This window comes from Anabrus simplex, chromosome 1 (assembly GCF_040414725.1).
Source record: "Anabrus simplex isolate iqAnaSimp1 chromosome 1, ASM4041472v1, whole genome shotgun sequence".
Lineage (NCBI taxonomy): Eukaryota > Metazoa > Arthropoda > Insecta > Orthoptera > Tettigoniidae > Anabrus > Anabrus simplex.
In genome coordinates, this window is record NC_090265.1 from 1,153,930,049 (window position 1) to 1,153,949,537 (window position 19,489).

Genomic DNA, 19,489 nt, shown 5'->3' on the forward strand with positions numbered 1-19,489 from the left:
TCAATAACAGTAAATTTACACCTTTTCGATACTTATATTTGCATTAAGCAAATCAATCAATCAAACATATACAGTATATGTTTCATTCCATCTGTAACATCTTCAGCTGTATTACAATGCTTACGTGAAATTACAAAGTATTTATCTTCTTAAGAACATCTTAATAAGTACCTTGTTTTACTTAAAATCTATGTCAATTTAAAAAATTAAATAAATTAAAATCAATGTGGATGATTGAAGGGGGTGGTGAAAATGGAGGGAAATGGATTTACTTATTTTAGCCTATTTTTAAAACTACATCTATTCATTGGAAGAGATATTATAAAAAATGTTTTTGTTTCCAGCACTTTTCACTATGATATAAGATATTATACTTGTCTACTAATAAAATGTTTTTGAAAAATAATTTTCCTTTGTCATTGTTCTATATTTTACAAGGATGTTCTCTTCATTTGTTCCTTCCAAGGCAAATGTTTGTTTTAATTATATAAAAGTGTCTCTTGAATTCAATTCAGGATCCCTGAAGCTGATTGCTGTTTTACTATTATTAAAAGAGCTTCCCCGAAATCTGAAATGAAATAAAATGGGAAATTGCTTGTTAAAAGTGTGTTTTAACTCTGCACAAGGAAACGTAGTACAGTAGAACCCCGTTCATCCGAAAGAAAGTGGGCGGAGGCACTTCGGTAGACTTTTTTCGGATGACACATGAAAAAACTTTTGGAAATTAAATGTCAAAATAAAAATGCACAAACTCTGTTAAGCAAAGGTGCATACTGTATATTAACGCTAAAATGTTTACATAATGTCACTCGTACAAAATCAGTCATTTTCTTCTGAATTTTCTTGGTGCAGCACTGCCGTGCAGCTATGTCGTACCACTGTTTAACGCATTCACGCCCGTATCCCAGTTATTGCCTATAGCGCGTGACCGTGTTGTGGACCATATCCGAGTTAGCCCGGATAAACACAACCTTGAAATGGAGCCGTTCCTACGCAGCTGGGATCTATTTTGGTTACAAATGTGTGCGAGAGAGATGAAGGTAATACCCTTATGAATGCTTCTACTCACCAGAAACCACATGGCCACGGCAATTTTCCCTTCCAATGCACTTTTTTTGGTTTTGTTTCTGAAGGTAGCCTAGTGCTGGCCCAACTTGCTGCGTAGTTGCTTTGTGATTGCACAAGCGTGTGTATAATCGCGTTCTGAAGTGTAACCATAGCGTGTAGGGACAGTATAAATGATGCAAGTGGTGCGAATTTACAAAGCACAGTTTTTCACCTGCCTGAAAATTATCTTGGCCAGGGGTATACAGTCTATATGGACAATTATTACAATAGTGTTGGACTCGCGAAACAATTATGGGAACAGAACACTGCTGTATGTGGAACAATATGGTGAAATAGGGGTGTACCAAAAGATAAAGGAACACCAGGCAATTCTCAAACGGGGAAAAAAAAAGTGAACCCGACATTCAAGTACAGTCACCTCTCTCCGACATCTCAGCTCCATCTACTTCATCAGCTCCAAGTCAACGTCCCGTGATTTTGCCGCCAAAATGGCATCGGCCAAGGATTAACCATTTAGGTTAGATGGGAAGAGAAAAGAGCATATTCTGTTGAAGTTTCCACCATCAAATAAAGTCAAGTTCCCCTCAAGAAGGTGCAAAGTGTACTTCAAAAATAAAATTATTAGTGAAACACGCTATTTTTGTGGAAAGTGTGGTGTTGCCATTCACCCAGGAAAGTGTGACATTACCTACCACACCCTACAGAGATACTATAGGACTTCATTAAAGTATGTGGAAAATTTTATTTCCATATCTTGTTCAGTTTAGAACTTATTGTGAAAAGAATTCGTTGTTGTTTGCTCTGCCACCAACAGTTGGAAAAGCTGGGCCAGCCCTTTAAAGAGCCAGCTCAGATGATGAGCGTGAATGTGTTAATCAACAATACATCAGCTGCTGTAGATGCATTGATTTGTTCAACAATGCGCAAAGCAATCTGAAATAATGAAACAATTTATTTTGTCACTACTGAACTGAATAGTGTATACAGTAATTTTATTACAGTACTGTAATTGAAGTGTGTGGTACTGTATTTTAATAAAAATTCGAAATCAATCTTACCTCTAGTGCACTAAATCCATCATCTGCTGTAACTATATTCTCAGAACTGCTTTTGTCAAGGTCGGAGTCTACTTGAACCCTTGGCACTAACACAGAATTCACTATTTCTGGGTCTGTTAGATCAAGTTCAGCATCATCTGATTGTAACCACTCGTTCACCTGACACTGGTCAACACTGTCACATCCTGGAATTTGTTTCACCATCTCTTGTAGGTTGTCATCATTTTCCTCATCTTCTAAAAAAATCCCTTCATACAGTTTGTTCCAGGAATTACAAAGAGTCACTGATGTGATCTTTTCCCAGGATTGGGCACACCAATAAATCACTGTTTCATGTTCATAGACTTCAATGAATCCGTGACTTGGCATACTTGTCTCATTTCATCAAACTTACATCAGATGATGCCTAGTTGTGGGGAATGTGAAATTCTGCTTAACTGTTATGATCTGCCAAGAACTTTGTGTCCATTACACGAACATATCATCTTGTATTGGAGGAGTCCCCAGCAACCTCTGTTCTGGGATGGATTCGAAAATCTCTCAGAATGATACAATCACTATCTACAGCAAGGTGATGCATGCTTAAAACACTTACATTATGAATCCCATGGTGAATGAACATGCTATTAGTCTGCATATTAATTTCTTTCAGAATAAATATACTAACATATCAACAAGGTAATATTTTTCATAGTTTCATTTCAGTACTGAATAATTTGGTGCATACAGTATTTACCCCAAAAAGGCATTAAAAAAAAATAGGTTAGAGCCACAATTTAAATCCTACCTACCATACCGATCAACTATATGGAGTATTTTGTATCCTTATCTTTTATCTCTATACTTTCCTTATTTTGGATTTTATAAGTGATTTGTTTTCTATACATACCAAATAATTTTCTACACAGGCCTATACAATTCAGGACCTAAAGCGATTATTTTCCATTAGATAAGTGGTACTGACCCAATTTTTCTAGCAATTACCTAATCATAAATATCCAAGTAGTGTGACCAAAACTATATATTGTTAATAATTGTGACTGTGATAACGGGGTAGGTTGTAACTTTGTAAGTTACGCACCAACTCTCTTCATTCTTAGATGATGCTTTTTTAAGAGGTACCATACTCCCTTATGAAAATAACAATAGTGGTGGTGGTTTACTGTTGTAAGAGGAAGTACAACTAGGCAACCATCCTCTATATAACACTAATCAGAGAGAAAAAATGGAAGGGATCAGACACTTAAAAAAATGAAGATATTGGCCAAAGAAAGACAAGGGTCAGAAAGGGCGTGAAGATGAAACGCCACCTAGGCCTCGATACCTAATACCGCTGGGGTCGGAAAAGCACAAGAGTTGACCGAGGGAGGTCGAATAGGATAGATGAAAGTGAGGAGCCTGGCACAAGTAAGTGGAAGCAATGCCGGGACTCAGTTAAGGGCCACGTAGTCGCCAACCCACACTCCTAAGTTCAGAGCCCCTGGGGTCCCTATTATTTGCTTTTTACGACAGGCAGAGGAAACTATGGGTGATATTCTACTGCCCTCACCCACAGGGGAATTCAAGAAAGGATATAAGAAGATGTGCGGTAACTACAGAGGAATCACCATCCTCTCCCATATTACCAAGATAATGGAAAGGATATTGGAAAGAGGAATTAGAAAGAAGTGGAAAGTCAATTACAAGATAAACAATTTCAATTCAGAAGCAGAAGATCAACAGTGGAACCCATTTTAATTATGAGACAGATCATAGTAAAGAGCTGGGAATTTGGGAAGGATATTGTAATGACTTTAGACTTAGGAAAGGCATATGACAGCATCCCTAGGACACAAAGTTTGGGAAAGCTTGACACACTGGGGATTGGCACAGATCTAATAACAATAAAAGCAACATGTGACAACTGTTACAGCTGTGTGAAGATAACAGTGGGTAGGACGGAATGGTTTGGAATTGACAATGGACTAAAACAAGGAAGTGTGTTTTCACCTTTACTGTTAATAATGGTGATGACATTATAAAGACAGAAAGGGAAGATTTTGGAGGGGAAAAATTAATGGAATGATATTTGCAGATGATGATGTGATCTGGGGAGAAGATAGGAGGAAGTACAACAGCTGAATGTACTGAATAGGATTGAACAATGGGGATCAAGGATCAATGTGGAGAAGAGCAAGACAACGGTGATGAGTACAGGATGTAAAAAAGGAGCTATCAAAATTCGAGACAAAGAATTGGAAATAATAGAACAATTCAAATACTTGGGAAGTAAACTGACAAAAAATAGAGGACTAGATATGGAAATTAGTAGAAAGATACAATTGGGGAGTAACTATTACCACCAGGTACAGAGATTAATATGGAATAAAGATGTACCAATGAAGGCTAAAGAAGTAATGTAAGAGGGATGTTACTTGCCTATAATGGCATGTGCAGCAGAAACCTGGACAATGAATCAGAGAGATGAGAGTACAGTGCAGGCAGATGAAATGAAATTCCTGAGGAGTATGGCACAGAAGACGAGGGATAGAGTGAGAAATGAAGACACATGAAAAGACCTCAATGTGTGAAAACAAAATGACAAACTGGAACAGAACAGATTGAGGTGGACTGGACATGTCAAGCAGATGAAAGAAGAAAGAATGCCAAAACAAGCACAGGAAAGACAGATGACAGGGAGGAGGGGACGAGGATGACCAAGATTATGATGGATGGTCTCTTTGAAGAACAGTACAGGACAATAGAACCTGGACTGGGTGTTGGATGAGAATGGTGGAGAGACGGGACAAAGTGGAAAGAAACCATATTTGCCCCCACCCAGTGTCAGCTGGAAAAAGGAGAAATTATGATGAAGTGATATTGTGCATTTTTTTTTACATTTCTGAATAAAATGCCACACCAGCTGTAATATTCAGTGGAATGGCCAAGTGTGTTAACACGCTACAGTTATGGAGCCAAGATCTGCATTCAGGGGACAAGTGGGTTCGAGCCCCATTGTCGGCTGTCTTAAAAAAGGTGTTCTGTGGTTTCCCATTTTCACTTCCAGGCAAATGCTGAGACAGTTTTCCCGTCGTTTACAACATTATTTTGTCGGTCACCTCAGATTTCCTATGCTCATAATGTATTCAAATACTCAAATTTAAGTTTGTCACATTTTATGCTTCCTACCATTTACATCATGTCAGGTTCTTTGAGGGGGGGGATGGAAGTAAAATGAGATCATAACTATCCGAAAATACTTCTGAGGAACTACAGCATGATGACCCAATCAAACAACCATGGTCTAACTCCTAGCATAGAATTTCTACTTTCGCCTCGTAGCGATGACACTACCCATCCATGTGCATTCTTCCAGAAGCTACATAGATGTAAAACCATAAATTTATCAAGTGCTTCAGCATTTGCTTTGGCCGAGTTCATTATGCTGATGTAGCCACAAAGGCGCACACAAAATGCTGGCAGTTGGTGCACTTATTTATTTTGAACTAATTATTTACACATTAAACACGCACATAACCTACTCGACTGCCGTCACAAACAAAATACACACATCAACACACCACCATTTTTAACAACTGCCTATCACTAAGCACATGGAGACAGCAACCTTGAAACAGTTGACTGCTGACTGCTACTACCACGTCGGCACAAAACAACACGAGTTCACAAGAACATCTGTTAAACAACAACTCCACTCCACCATTGAGACTGCCTCTTTATATAGGTTGCCTGGCCAGGCTTCTAGGAGGATATGTCATAACTAGAGTTTGTGTTTTTTATCATTTGCGATAAATGTGAAACATGTCGAAACTTTGTCAGTGTATGTGCCTTCATCTTATATGACCCGTATGAGTGGTTTTTAGCGATTTTGAATTAGTGATAAAATGCAAAATTGGTTTATAATGCAAAATTATACAATTTATGCAAAATAGATATTAAACTCTTGGTTCTATACGAAATAAACACACATCTTTTTAAAAACGATGTATTTTTCTTAAAAATAAAATACATGTTATTTATTTCAGGAGAAAGAATTATTACGGCGTCTTAAATAATTCAATGAGTGGAATATCTTTCACTGGCCAAAGAGCACTGCAAACAACAACCAATCAAACAGCGAATACACTTTCAAGCACACATGTTCATTCTCTTTGTGTTGGCCCTTGATCATAGTCCGTTATTCTTGACATTGGTGTTGAGTAGTAGTTCTGTTTTAAAGCACGGTACCGAGCTCGATAGCTGCAGTCGCTTAATTGCGGCCAGTATCCAGTATTCGGGAGATAGTAGGTTCGAACCCCACTGTCGGCAGCCCTGAAAATGGTTTTCCGTGGTTTCCCATTTTCACACCAGGCAAATGCTGGGGCTGTACCTTAATTAAGGCCACGGCCGCTTCCTTCCCACTCCTAGCCCTTTCCTATCCCATCGTCGCCATAAGACCTATCTGTGTCGGTGCGACGTAAAGCAACTAGCAAAAAAAAAAAAAAAAAAAAAAGCACGGTAGCGATTTATTTTCACTGTCTGGTAGCCATGGGCAGAAGCCAAGTGACGATCAAACAGCATGCCAAGAGTCACAAATTGGGACATTTTTATGTAAGCGATACAGATAGGCCTATATTGATGTGCCGACTTTGCAATCAAAGACTTGAAGAAGAAAAAGGTTTTGCAGTCCTTCCTTTGCCTCGGCAGCAATGCTGTGCATTTGGTCCTCCTCGAACAGTGTCGATGTAGTTTTTTAGCAAGTACAACATAATTGTAACTGATAGGCGGTCTCGAATGAAGGAGGACACCGTTTAAACAATTGGCATGTTGTACTTCAATCATCATTGAAATTTCTCTTCCTTGTAGGTGTGTTGTGCTGTGATAAATAAATACGTTCAAAATAGCACTTTTCACTTTGAAATTGTGTTTGTAAATTTGTAAATAGGCATATTTGTGTGTGTGTGTGTGTGTGTGTGTGCGCTATTAATATAGCAGACAAGATCATTAACAAAGTGATAGTTTTATATCTAGTAACTTGGGCCAATATACGCAATTTTTTGAGAGAAGTAGGTTTAAAATGTGATAAAAACAATCCATTCATAACAATAGTTTTACTCGGCAATGTGCCTAACAAATAATAATATTGAACTTTCGTCCCCAATAACTACTTTCACGATTTTCAGGGATGGCAAACAAAACATACTAGCCTACGCATTACTTAAAAAAGTAAAATGGAGATAACGAGCGTATGAAGTTAAACATTTTGATAATAAAATGCATTGCCGCCACACCTGTAGATATTCGTGAAAGCACAAGCTTTCCTGTTTTCTAATATTTATTCCTTCCATCGTGGAACTTCTAGCACTATCCGGGCACTTGATAGCATACCTAACCTAAACAATGCGGTCTTTCTTATCTCTATTACAGGTGTTTAGGTAAATCCTGATGTGATAAATGTAGAGAACAAGCATAAAATATACTTAAGAATAAAGGTCTGACTTTTTTTACTTCTTTTATTTTTAGAATTTGGTTTATATCGCATCGACACAGATAGGTCTTATGGTGAAGATGGGATAGGAAAGGCCTAGGACTGGGAAGGAAGCGACTGTGGCCTTAATTAAGGTACAACTCCAGCATTTGCCTGGTGTGAAAACGGGAAACCACGGAAAAATATCCTCAGGGCTGCCGACAGTGGGGTTCGAACCCACTATCTCCCGGATGCAAGCTCACAGCTGCGCGCCCCTAATCGCATGGCCAACTCGCCCGGTGGTCTGACTTTTAACAACTGCAGTTATCCAATGAATTCTTCAAGTCACTAAGTACAACTCGTAACATATGCTAGTTATCAGCTGGTGTGTTGGCATGCTTTCTACAGCACAGCTTTATTTGGAAGGGGTGGTTTCTGATACACTTACACCAACAGGGAATAACAGACACCATCACCAGAAACCATTTGCGAATAGATTCTCACTTTTTAGACTCTATAGTCTGGAACGAAACTATTTCTAAAAGTTTCAAAAAGATGGGATCTTGAATGCTCCTGATGGGAGTGCATGGCTGACGAGATGACAGTGAAGATGACGTCATTTGGAATGACGACATGCCGGTGGGCAGGGAAGTTGGCAGCACAAGAAGATAATTCAAACGAAAGCCGTGATCAGGTTTAGTGTATGGTCTACTGTTCAACTGACAGAGACAAATGACTGGCCATTAAGTTCTGTTGATTAATATTGCATAATACGATAATAAGATACCCTTATACCTGTTCTCTTCAGGGTCAAGTATGAAGTGCGACGAATCTTCGTAGCGAGTTTTTACGACCGAATGCCTTTCCTAACGTAACCCTCATCGGAGGAGTTAATGAGATGAAGCGAATGATATGATAAAAGAGTAATGATTTTAGGTGGGTGGAAGTAAATCTGCAAACAGTCAGAAGTATTGTCACAAATTTGAATTCATCTAATACCCAAGACATTTATGGTCTCTCTAACAATACAATCAAAGCAGTTATTGACATGATATTAATGCCATTGACATTTTTAATAAATTTAATGCTTAGACAATGTGTTTTTCCTGAGTGTTTAAAGATGCCTAAAGTGATACCTATCTTTAAAAAGGGGGATAGAATGTGCCCATCAAATTACCGCCCTATAATAGTACCCATTTTGAGCAAAATTATTGAATCCTGTATATTTATACAACTCGACGAGTACTTTTTCAAAATTAATTTGCTTTACAACAAACAGTTTGAATTTAGAAAGGGTCATTCAACGATAAAAGCAGTTGAATGTGTCATCAAAGACATATTAAATAATTTTGAGAATAAAACAGTCACAGGTGCTACATTAATTGACCTGACAAAAGCTTTTGATTGTGTCTCGCATGAAATCCTAATTCACAAGCTTGGTTATTATGGAGTAAGGGGTCATGAACTGAAATTAATGGCATCCTATTTTCATCAAAGGAGACAGATGGTGGTAATCAGTGATAAAAAATCCGGTATGGAAACGGTTAAAGCAGGTGTCCCACAAGGGTCTGTTTTGGGACCTTTCCTGTTTTTGGTCTATATCAATGACCTAGCATGTAATGTTCCCTGCACATCAGTTCTATATGCTGATGATACAACTTTCGTAAACAGTAATGCTGATATCACAACACTACAAAATCAAGTCAACAGATCTGTTAAACTTGCTGAAAACTGGTTTCATCACAATAAATTAACTATTAACGTCACAAAAACAGAAAATATCGTATTTACCCTGGATCACACCATAAATAATGGCTGCCGTAATTCTGTTAAATTATTAGGCCTACATGTATATACAAGACTTACATGGGAAATACATACATCAGAACTCTGTAAGAGATTAGCCAGGCACTTTGTTTCCGTCTAGGCTCTCATTTGTTTGTTTTATCATTTGCTCCTTCATTATGTTTTTTAGCATTTTTTCAACTTATGTAAATTATTTCAAATAAGAATATTTGATTATTATTATTATTATTATTATTCTTTAATATTCAGCGTTCTAAGGAATGCCACAACATCACGTACCGGTAGCAGGCAGTGTGCGGAGAAGCAGAATCCACAAACACTGGCGATGCCGACAGTTGGCAAAAAAGCATGGCTCATATAATAAATTTGAACGCACAAACAATATTGTCAATGCTGATGAAAATGCTATTTTAATGTTTTGTTTATGCCGAGCCCAGGCGGACTTACGGTTTTAAAGGAGATAGGTGCCAGCCGGGAAGTCGTACAAGGGTGGGGGTCACTGCGCTGTGTTGCAATGCACATGGAAACGACAGACTTCCTCCCCTTGTCACACGAATGTTTGATAAGCTATGATGTTTTAAGGGTGTCGGGCACTTTCCGTGCAAGTACAAAGCATCTAAAAATGCAAACCGTTCTGTATAGAAGACCTGTGATTAAAAATACCATTGCCTTCTACGACACAACACCAAGCTTTACATCAAGAACTTCAGGATTTAAAAAAAAGCGAATATATGGATAGGTGTTTACCAAATAGACAGCATGATGACGTCAGAATAGATGAATTCTTCAAAATAGATGAATTCGGACTACGAACTGCGCTTATTAAATGTTCATAAAACGATTGAAAAGGGCAGCAAAACAATACAATGTATGACTACGAAAGGCATATAAAGAAGAGATATTTATAGAGAATGCTGTGGTGCAGCACAGGTGTAGTAGTAGTAGTAGTAGTAGTAGTAGTAGTAGTAGTAGTAGTAGTAGTAGTAGCAGCAGCAGCAGCAGCAGCAGCAGTAGTAGTTAAAATGTTCTTTTCAGAGAAAGAAAATGTACTGCATCATAGATAATTCTATAGCCATTCTAAGAAAGAAAACTAGATTTTAAAAAATATTTTAACTACCTACTTGTATTCTTCTCCTCATCAGTGGATGAGTAGATAATTACGAAGGCAGTACAGTATCAACAGTTAATTTACACAGGACCTTCCTTTGAGGAAAATAATTGGATTTTGAAATACTCTATAAATTAATAATATGCATTTGGGTAACATTTACCTCCTTTTCCAGAGCAACTTTACACATATATAATCTACACCATCCCCCGTTCACACCAATATTTTCTGGGTTCCTTAAAAAGTGTAAAAGAGGGTAATACGCCAATCAAAACAGCCAGTACATGATATAAACTTACTCCACTCTCAACCACTGAGAGGCTCTCACAGAGGATGCTTATCTAGTTCAACTTTCCTTCAAAATATGATCACCACAAATATTCTTGTCACAACATCAATTCAATCGTTCTGCTTGGACTAAACTGTAGAAAAATCAGTCAATGCTGAAATCCCTCTCTCTTTCCTAGCGTTTATCCCAAAGTATGGGGTCCGCTGTTTTGCTACATCTCCATTTTGTCCTATCCCAAAGTATGGGATCCACTGTTTTGCTACATCTCCTCCATTTTGTCCTATTGCAGACATTTTCAGGTTTTAGACCAACTTTTATGTCGGCCTTCATATTGTCAGTCCATGGCTATGTCTTCTCAAAATTCAGTCAATGCTGAAATAAAAGTAAATTTTATATGCACTATCTTTCATGAGAAATGACATTCCATACCTCAAGTCCATCTAGCACATCTTTTCCTTCTGGAGGGCTAAGACGGGCCACTGCTCCTGGTAGAAGACTGGCAAATATTGAACCAAAGTCTTTGTTTACTTGTTCCCAAGCTTTACGAACAGCATCTTTCTTCTTCTCGTCCAATTCATGAATGACAGCCATAAGTTTTGTTTTGTCGTTCTCCACTGTACGTTTCTTCTTCAATAATTCTGCGTACTAGAAAGATAAATTATAAACAAGTCAAGAGAGACAGACAGGAATCTGAAACATAAGAGATTTATGAGGCACAAATTTACTACAGAAATCTTTGAATACTGTCAATTCCTCATCTTCCCTTCATTACTCTTAACTGTATGCCAGTGATAAAACTAATTTCAATGACATCATTCCTGAATTGGAAAAACATTTCTTACGTATACCGTATAGAACTATACCAAAATTAAACACGTTGCATATCACCCAAACCTTTTGATTTAGGTGCAGGAAGGTGGAACAGCCAACCAGAAGCCACTACCCACCACCATAGAATAACCACCAAACCCCACAGAACAGCTAAATTGCAGACTGCACAGAGAGAACCTCATTGCAGTCTATAGTGGCAGAGTGCTGTTGATTCAAAACTATGTATGGATAGTAGAGTTTAAAAACATGCCATCCGAGAACATTTAAATTTTAATATAGCCTAGTTGTATGTATTCTCACAAATTCTAAAAATTACACACTTCTATTGCCACTGCCTAAAAACTTGACATCCATTTAATACAGAATGGGTATCCTACTACTGCAAAACCAGATGAAGATCTACTTAGTATCAGTTATATCAGTATAGACATTCTTAATTTATACTTTCAGGAAAAATAGAATGAACCACGTTCTTTTTCACTTAAAGGCGTGACTTTAACACTGTTGTAACTTTCACTTGGTATTACCACTAGAACTTGACTCGCTGAGAGTCTCATTATAACATTCCAGCAGTTCTCACTCGGGGTCAAAATGCCACCAAAATAATGGTTTTTGGAAGAAATAGCGATGATTTTATGAGCAATTAATTTTTTTTAAAGCATGAGAGAAAATGCAAAAGATAAGAAGTATCCAGTATATTACACGGTATCACAGCCTTCGAATTTTATTGGTGTCTGTGGAGAGGATTGGGGCATCAAGTAAAGAAAACTGAGAAAAATCACCCGTTAGTATCTAGGTGTCACACAGGATCATCCAAAAATAGGCTAAGACCATGTTACCTTCGAGTCATCAGGAGAATCATAGACAACTTTTACATGAGCACAGTTTCCTTTTATAGGAAGGTCAAAGGAAATGTGAATGATTTCCCAGATATGCCTATATCTACACACAACTATATAGTTCAGAAATTAAGACTTAGATTTAAGTAGTTTAATACAAAGCCTGTTCTCATGGAAAATGTTAAAGCTGCTGCTACTCAACATACTTTCCTAAGGAAACTGAGAGCCCTTTGTTCTGGAAGAGACTTGACAGGATCAAAATCATTCTTCAACTTATGAATGGCAGGAGCGTATTGTAGATGCCCTTAACAGAAGTTTCAACAATTACAACCAATACAAGATGCATGTCCAGGAAGTTTAAGGATGACATGCAGGCTTTATAACACCATCTGGGGCTGGAAAACTTGTCATATTACACACTGAAAGTGAAGATGGTCTCTTATCTGGAACTGGGCTGTTTTGTTGGAAAAGAAAGGAAGTGGTGATTACCACAACAAAATTAACTCTTTCCATTTCGAGGAGTGTTTTAGGAAGATTTTAAGTCTTTAACTCATAAATCAGTTATTGTCACTGATAGATAACAAATCACACAATGATATATACAGGAATTTTAGTGTGTGGTGGAGAAAGAATGAGTGATATCATGGCTTACAACAAATATTTCACATCGGTTTATGCCGAAAGCTTTGAGCAGCTTACAAAATCAGAAGTAACTGATCATACTAGACCACATTCCAAAAACGTCTGCACCTCAAACAGCAGCTATGTTTACAGACAACAGCAGAATGTGACAGTCATGGATTACACATTTTTTTTAATTTTCACTTTGCCATAATCCTAGGCCTTCTAAATCTTGTCTTGTGCTTATCTGACATACAGTAGAAGTCTGTTATAGCAAGAATTCACAACAGCGAAAAATTTACTCGCTATAACGGATTGTCGTTATATCAGATTTTTTGTAAAAAGTCGGCGAACCCTCATACACATTCAAATCAGTATGAAACGACAGTCAGCTTGCACAAAACTTGCATTTTCGTGGATAATATCCCCTCTTCGGCTTACTTGTTTGTTACTTTTCGAAATCTGATATTACGTAAAAGTATGTTTAATTTCATTCTGAAAAATTATAGTACCGCATTTCTCCGAATCCAAGACTCCCCCACCTTTTCCGTCAAAAAATGTATATCAGTCTTAAAAAGTGCTTTGTAAAATCATATGAATGCCTTTCTTATACAGTACACATTTTATCGACTATTTTTAGACGCCGAACATTGGCTTTAGTTATGGCGTATTACTTTTCGGCTACACAATTATTCTCTGTTTCAGCGGGTTTAATTACCATTAACTTATAACTGACATCATAATATCGAAGAGAACCCCTTGAAAATTTGCTGGCAATACCTAATTCACGCGTCTCTACAATACGACGATTCATCAGGAAAACATTCTTACTTACTATAAAACTGTTACTTTCACTCAGCGTCAAATATAACTGGCTACACGCACGTCTCGCTTGCCGGCTTTGGCCAACTTCAGCGGCTAGCGATGTATAGGCCTAATCGCGAACGTTGAAGGTCAACGAACGAGTTTATTGCGCAGCGGTATGGCAATTCCGCTCTTGCGTTTTTTGTGCACATACTTCACAATTTCATCTGCGACTTTTTAAAAGCGTCCATGTTGCGGACCACAAATGCATTTTTTTGTGCAATACGCATTTTTAATATCTCCTTGTCTTCACGCTAACGCCGAATATTGGCTAGTTAGGCCTATGCTGTATTATCTTCTGCACGACTATTCTATATTTACGAGTGTTTAATAACCATTAACTTAAAATTGTCATCATAATATCGACGAGCACCCGTTGAAAATTTGCCGGCAATACGCGTTCCACGTATCTTTACAGTATGACGATCCATCACGAAAATATTCCTGCTATCTATAAAACTTAATAAGCGTCAGGTACAGTGAACGCGTTATAACTCTGCTACTGAGTAGCCGTGGCCTTTCTAAGAATTCGAAGGCTCGCGTTTTTATGCCATTCTGCAGATTTGAGAATTGATTGTGTAGAGCCGACTATTTCCCGAGATCCAACGACGTTACACATAGGCACTGAACAACTGGTCGCCGCGGGCTAGCAATGTATAATAAAGAGAAGGTTGTTTATTGTCAACGAGTTTTGTGTGCATGCAGGGGGGGGGGGGGGGGATAGCACCGGGGTTACTACGGTAGTTGCCAAGGCCGCGAATGCAAGACGGCTCTTGACATTCCACATGATATTCTGAGGAAAAAAATTGTCTTGGATTCGGAGAAATACGGTATCACTCCAGGGGCTTCTTTGGCAAACATTTCCATTTTCTTCTTCAAACGGCGTCACCTAACCTAACCACACCTATGTGTATCGTGAAAACACATTTCAAATGCATGTAGAGAAATGATAACCTCCTCGCTAAAATTTACATGGGAATAGCCATTTCGAAATTTAACTAGACGGGAGAAAATATAAACTATCCTCTGAAATCGGTGATGTACTCTGCCACATCTAGAGGTGTATCACATTCTTACTTAATTTCAGCATACAACATTAAAATTAAGAAACCGTTTACTTCAGCCTTCATTTTTAAAGAGTTAACAACTGCCTCGTTAGTAACGCATTAATTACGAAAACACGTTATCCTCTTTCATTTTGAATTTCCTTTGAAAACAGCAGTCAATGGGTATTACTAGGCTAATCAACTCCAACATTGCCTTTGAAAATCGATGAGAGAGCTCGCAAATGCACATAGCGAGAAAACTATACCGTACCGATGATTTCTAGCGCCAGTAGAAAATACTCTTCTTGCTATAAATTTACATGATAATAGCCTTTCTGAAATTAAACAGACACGAGAAAATAGAAACTAACTTCTGAAATCAATTATGCATGCTGCCATATCTTGAGGTGTATTTCATCCTTAATTAATCGCAGTATTTAGCATTAAGCGATCGTTTCCTCAGCCTTTGTTTTTAACACGTTAACAATTGTTATCGGACACGTTATTCACGCATTTATTACGCAAAATGTCCTCTTTCACTCTGAATTTTCTTTACGGAACAGCAGTTGACGGGTTTTACTAATCGACTCCGACCTCGCCTTCGAGTTACAAGTGATGAAAATGTCGACGAGAGAACTCGCTAGTGGACGTAGTGAGGAAACGATACCGAAGGAGATCGATCGCATGCAGCATAATCGCTGGGGTGCATAAATAACGGTAACAGAAAAAAATCGCTCGTAATAACGGATGCGTCAGTGATAGTGCTCTCGCTGTAACCGAAGGATAATACACAGTCTAATATAGGAATTTTGTAGGGACCGGCAAACATTGTAGTTATAACGGAGTTCTCATTATATTCCGTACTCGCTATACCGGACTTCTACTGTATTAGAGTTTACACTTAGCAGCAGTTCCCTAAGCATCCGAGAAATGGCAGGAGTTCTAGCTGGAAAGCACTAGGGAGGCACGTGGTGGTGGTGGTGGTGGTGGTGGTGGTGGTGGTGGTGGTGGTGGTGGTGATTTTTGATTTAAGAGGAAGTACAAAAAGGTAACCATCCTCTCTGGACAAACTAAGTGGAGGGAAAAAAAAAAAAAAAGAGAGAGAGCGAGAGAGCAGCTCCACTACCGAGTGCATTGAGAAGGAAAGTGTTAAATCATTAACCTTAGAAAACACAGACTTTGTTGTGCGTCAGTATTACAGGCCTGTATCGGGAACGCATTAATTGGGGCAGATCCTGAACAGCCCCGCAACATTGTATAAGACGCGTATTCCAGATCTAACCTGTGGTATTCTTGAGGCCCATCCAAAATGGGATTCACTGATACAATATTGGACAACACTGCAGAGTGGATGTGTGTCTGGGGCTGCCCTGAGTCAACCCTCAGTCGTTGAAATTACCCAGGGGCAGCACAGATCCTTTTCATACCTTTATTTATCATTGCACTGATCAGCCAGAACATTATGACCAGCTACCTAATATCGATATAAACCCGTAGCAGTGTCACCTGACGAGGAACGACTGCTAGTCAGACACACACACGGTACGTGTAGTATAAGTAAAATGGGGAAGGCGCGCAATCTGAGTTTGACCGAGGGCAGATTGTGATGGTCCGGAGGCTCAGCATAAGCATTTCAGAAAATGCACGACTTGTCGGGTGTTCAAGGAGTGCCGTGGCGAGTGTCTTCAACAAGTGGCGAAACCAAGGTGAAACAACGTCCAAACTTCGAGGGGCTGAGTGGCCACTCCTCATTACAGATGCCGGACGTCGTAGGCTGGGCAGACTGGTAAAAGCCTTTTTGCCAGTCTTCAGGGATTTCCTTCTTTTACTAAACACATCTAAGTAACTTGTTGGAAATTCACAAAGTTACATTACATGTATTCTGTCTTCTTTCGAATGATTCTCTACCCTATCTCAAATAACCTGGGAGATAATGTAAATAACAAAAACACATAAATGCGGTGGTACTGTCCATCTTTTGGAAAAGCTTTAAATATACTTTACATGTGTATTATGTTATTTACCATATACCGTATTTCACGGCATAATCGTCGCACTTTTTATACCAAAATTTTCGAAAAAAATTGTAGGGTGCGACCATTATACGATGAATATTTAACACCAGTATTTGTATTACTCAAAAAATGTATTTATAACTAAATTGTATTTGATACAAATTTAAGATGCACGTAATACTCGCGTTTATACATCAAAATAATTAAAATAGTCTAAAACTAAATTCATAATTTTTCGCAACAATTCGGCGAACGTTTTTCCAACCTGAAAATAAAAATGAACGTATTAAGTTAATTTGTCATTAATTTGAGTATTAAAGTTAAAATATTACACTTGCAAAAAATTATCGCTTTGTTGTGAAATGCGGACTTACCGGTACGCAATTTATTCCAAATCTTCGGTGTCGCTATCGCAGGTTTTGCTATCTGATGCGCCGTCCTCGCCTCTGTTAATACCAGTATCAGATTCTTCGTCTTCCTGCCACACTGCGTCATCTTCGGAACCGTCTAGTACATTCGAAATCCCAGTCCTTTTGAAGCTCTTGGAGACTAGTTCAGGTGGTATAAGATCCCAACTCTTCTTCACCCACGAGCATGACAAGTCCAAGGGTGGACGCCTGATATTTCCGGCGGGCGTCAATTGCTGATCGCCGCTCATCATCCACTCGTTGTAAAATCGACGTAAGTGGTCTTTAAAGGGTTTATTAACACATACGTCTAGTGGCTGCAAAGCAGATGTTAGGCCACCAGGAATGACTATCTGTCGTGTCTTATTTGTAGTGAGAATTTGCTTCACTTCGTTCACGAGGTGACCTCGGAAACTATCTAAAACAAGCAGAGCTGGTTGTTTTAGTAGTGCACCAGGTCTTCTATTCCACGCAGTTTTAACCCAGTCCAGCATGAGTTCTACGTCCATCCAACCCTTTGGTTGCACTCGTACATGAATTCCACGGGGAAACTGTATATTCTTAGGCATCGTTTTCCTCTTGAAAATGATGTAAGACGGCAACTTTCTCCCGTCAGCTGTAATGGCTAGCATTGCCGTGCATCGCAACTTCTCACTACCGCTGGTTTTCATTAATACACTCCGTGATCCTTTTAGCGCAATAGTGCTGTTGCGAGGCATATCAAAAAAGATTGGAGTCCGATCGGCATTATCGATTTGAGAAAGCAAGTACGAAGTTTCCTTGCGCAAACGTATGACAAATCGGTGAAAATTTACAATCTTGTCCGTGTAATCAGCAGGCAACTTTTGGCTTAGTGTTGTTCTCCTTCGGACTGACAGATTGTGTCGTCGCATGAACCCCTTAATCCACCCACGAGTCGCCTTAAACTGAGTTACCGGTATGTTGTGTTTGCGCGCTACCCCCTGTCCCTTAATTTGTAACATTTCATATGATACACTGCAGCCATTGTTACGTATTTCACTGACGTACCTAAACACTTCTTCGTCAATTATAGGAAACTTCCCTGTTTTAGGACCTCTAAACGCGCGTCTAGAAGGGTTTGTGCTTTTTAGCTTGTTTTTTTTACTTTCCGCCAGTCACGCACCAACTTTTTACTCGCAGAAACTTTTCTTTCTGCAGCTCTGTTCCCGTGCTGTTCAGCGAAGGCAATTACGCTTAGCTTGAAGCCCGCAGAATAGTTTCTATATTTACCCATAATCGCTTATAAATGCTTCACACGTTAATGTTTTGCGATATAAATGACTTTCCGTAATTGTTCACTATTAAAACAAATTATTTCTGCAAACACCCAAAACACAAATTAAAAACTTAAATTCTCACGCACACATGTCTACAGTAATCACGTAAATCTGAAACAAATAAATGCATCTGTGATCTGTCCATTCTAGAGCAGCCAATACTGTTAGGCAGCAAGGAAGCATGCAACAATTTATCAGTTTAGCTCGTTGGTTGCGACACACTACTGCGCTTGCGCAAAGCTCGCAAACCGGAGCTCTAGCTGGCGCGGTGTAAATCTACTGTATAGTTGACTGTATTCCGAGACGTCAGTAACAAACATTCATTTTTTTCAATTTCTTTTAAACATACGGTAATTGGGTTAATATTTCTTCCCAGTTATTGATGATTTTACATTACATTACTGACGAGTTTATAAAATAAAACTTTAATAGCATTGGATAATAATTATCTTGACTGCTTGGATAAAAGTTTTCATCCCATGCCCGGACACTTATGACGTAGTAGTAAGATAAGAGTCTAGCGATGACAACTGAGACATCGTAAATAATTCGGCTGAATAATTCCGTGGAAATCTGCGTTATCGTCTTGGATTTCACTTCGTGCGCAATAACACAGGAGCCGGCCCCATGGTGTAGGGGTAGCGTGCTTGCCTCTTACACGGAGGCCTCGGGTTCAATTCACGGCCGGGTCAGGGAATTTTACCTGTATCTGAGGGCTGGTTCGAGGTCCATTCAACCTACCTAGCCGGTATTTCCTGGCGACGTTGCCGATAAGCGATAACTTACAGCCTTA

At 38.8% G+C, this 19,489-nt stretch overlaps 1 protein-coding gene across 1 annotated transcript in view; it reads right to left on the minus strand.

The window, feature by feature from the left end:
• Positions 1–19,489, minus strand: part of SMC2 (structural maintenance of chromosomes 2) — a 349,885-nt gene that overhangs the window by 50,135 nt on the left and 280,261 nt on the right. The window contains exon 20 of the mRNA XM_067137430.2: positions 11,205–11,420. Coding sequence (XP_066993531.2) covers positions 11,205–11,420 — 216 coding nt within the window. The remainder of the gene's footprint in view (positions 1–11,204; positions 11,421–19,489) is intronic.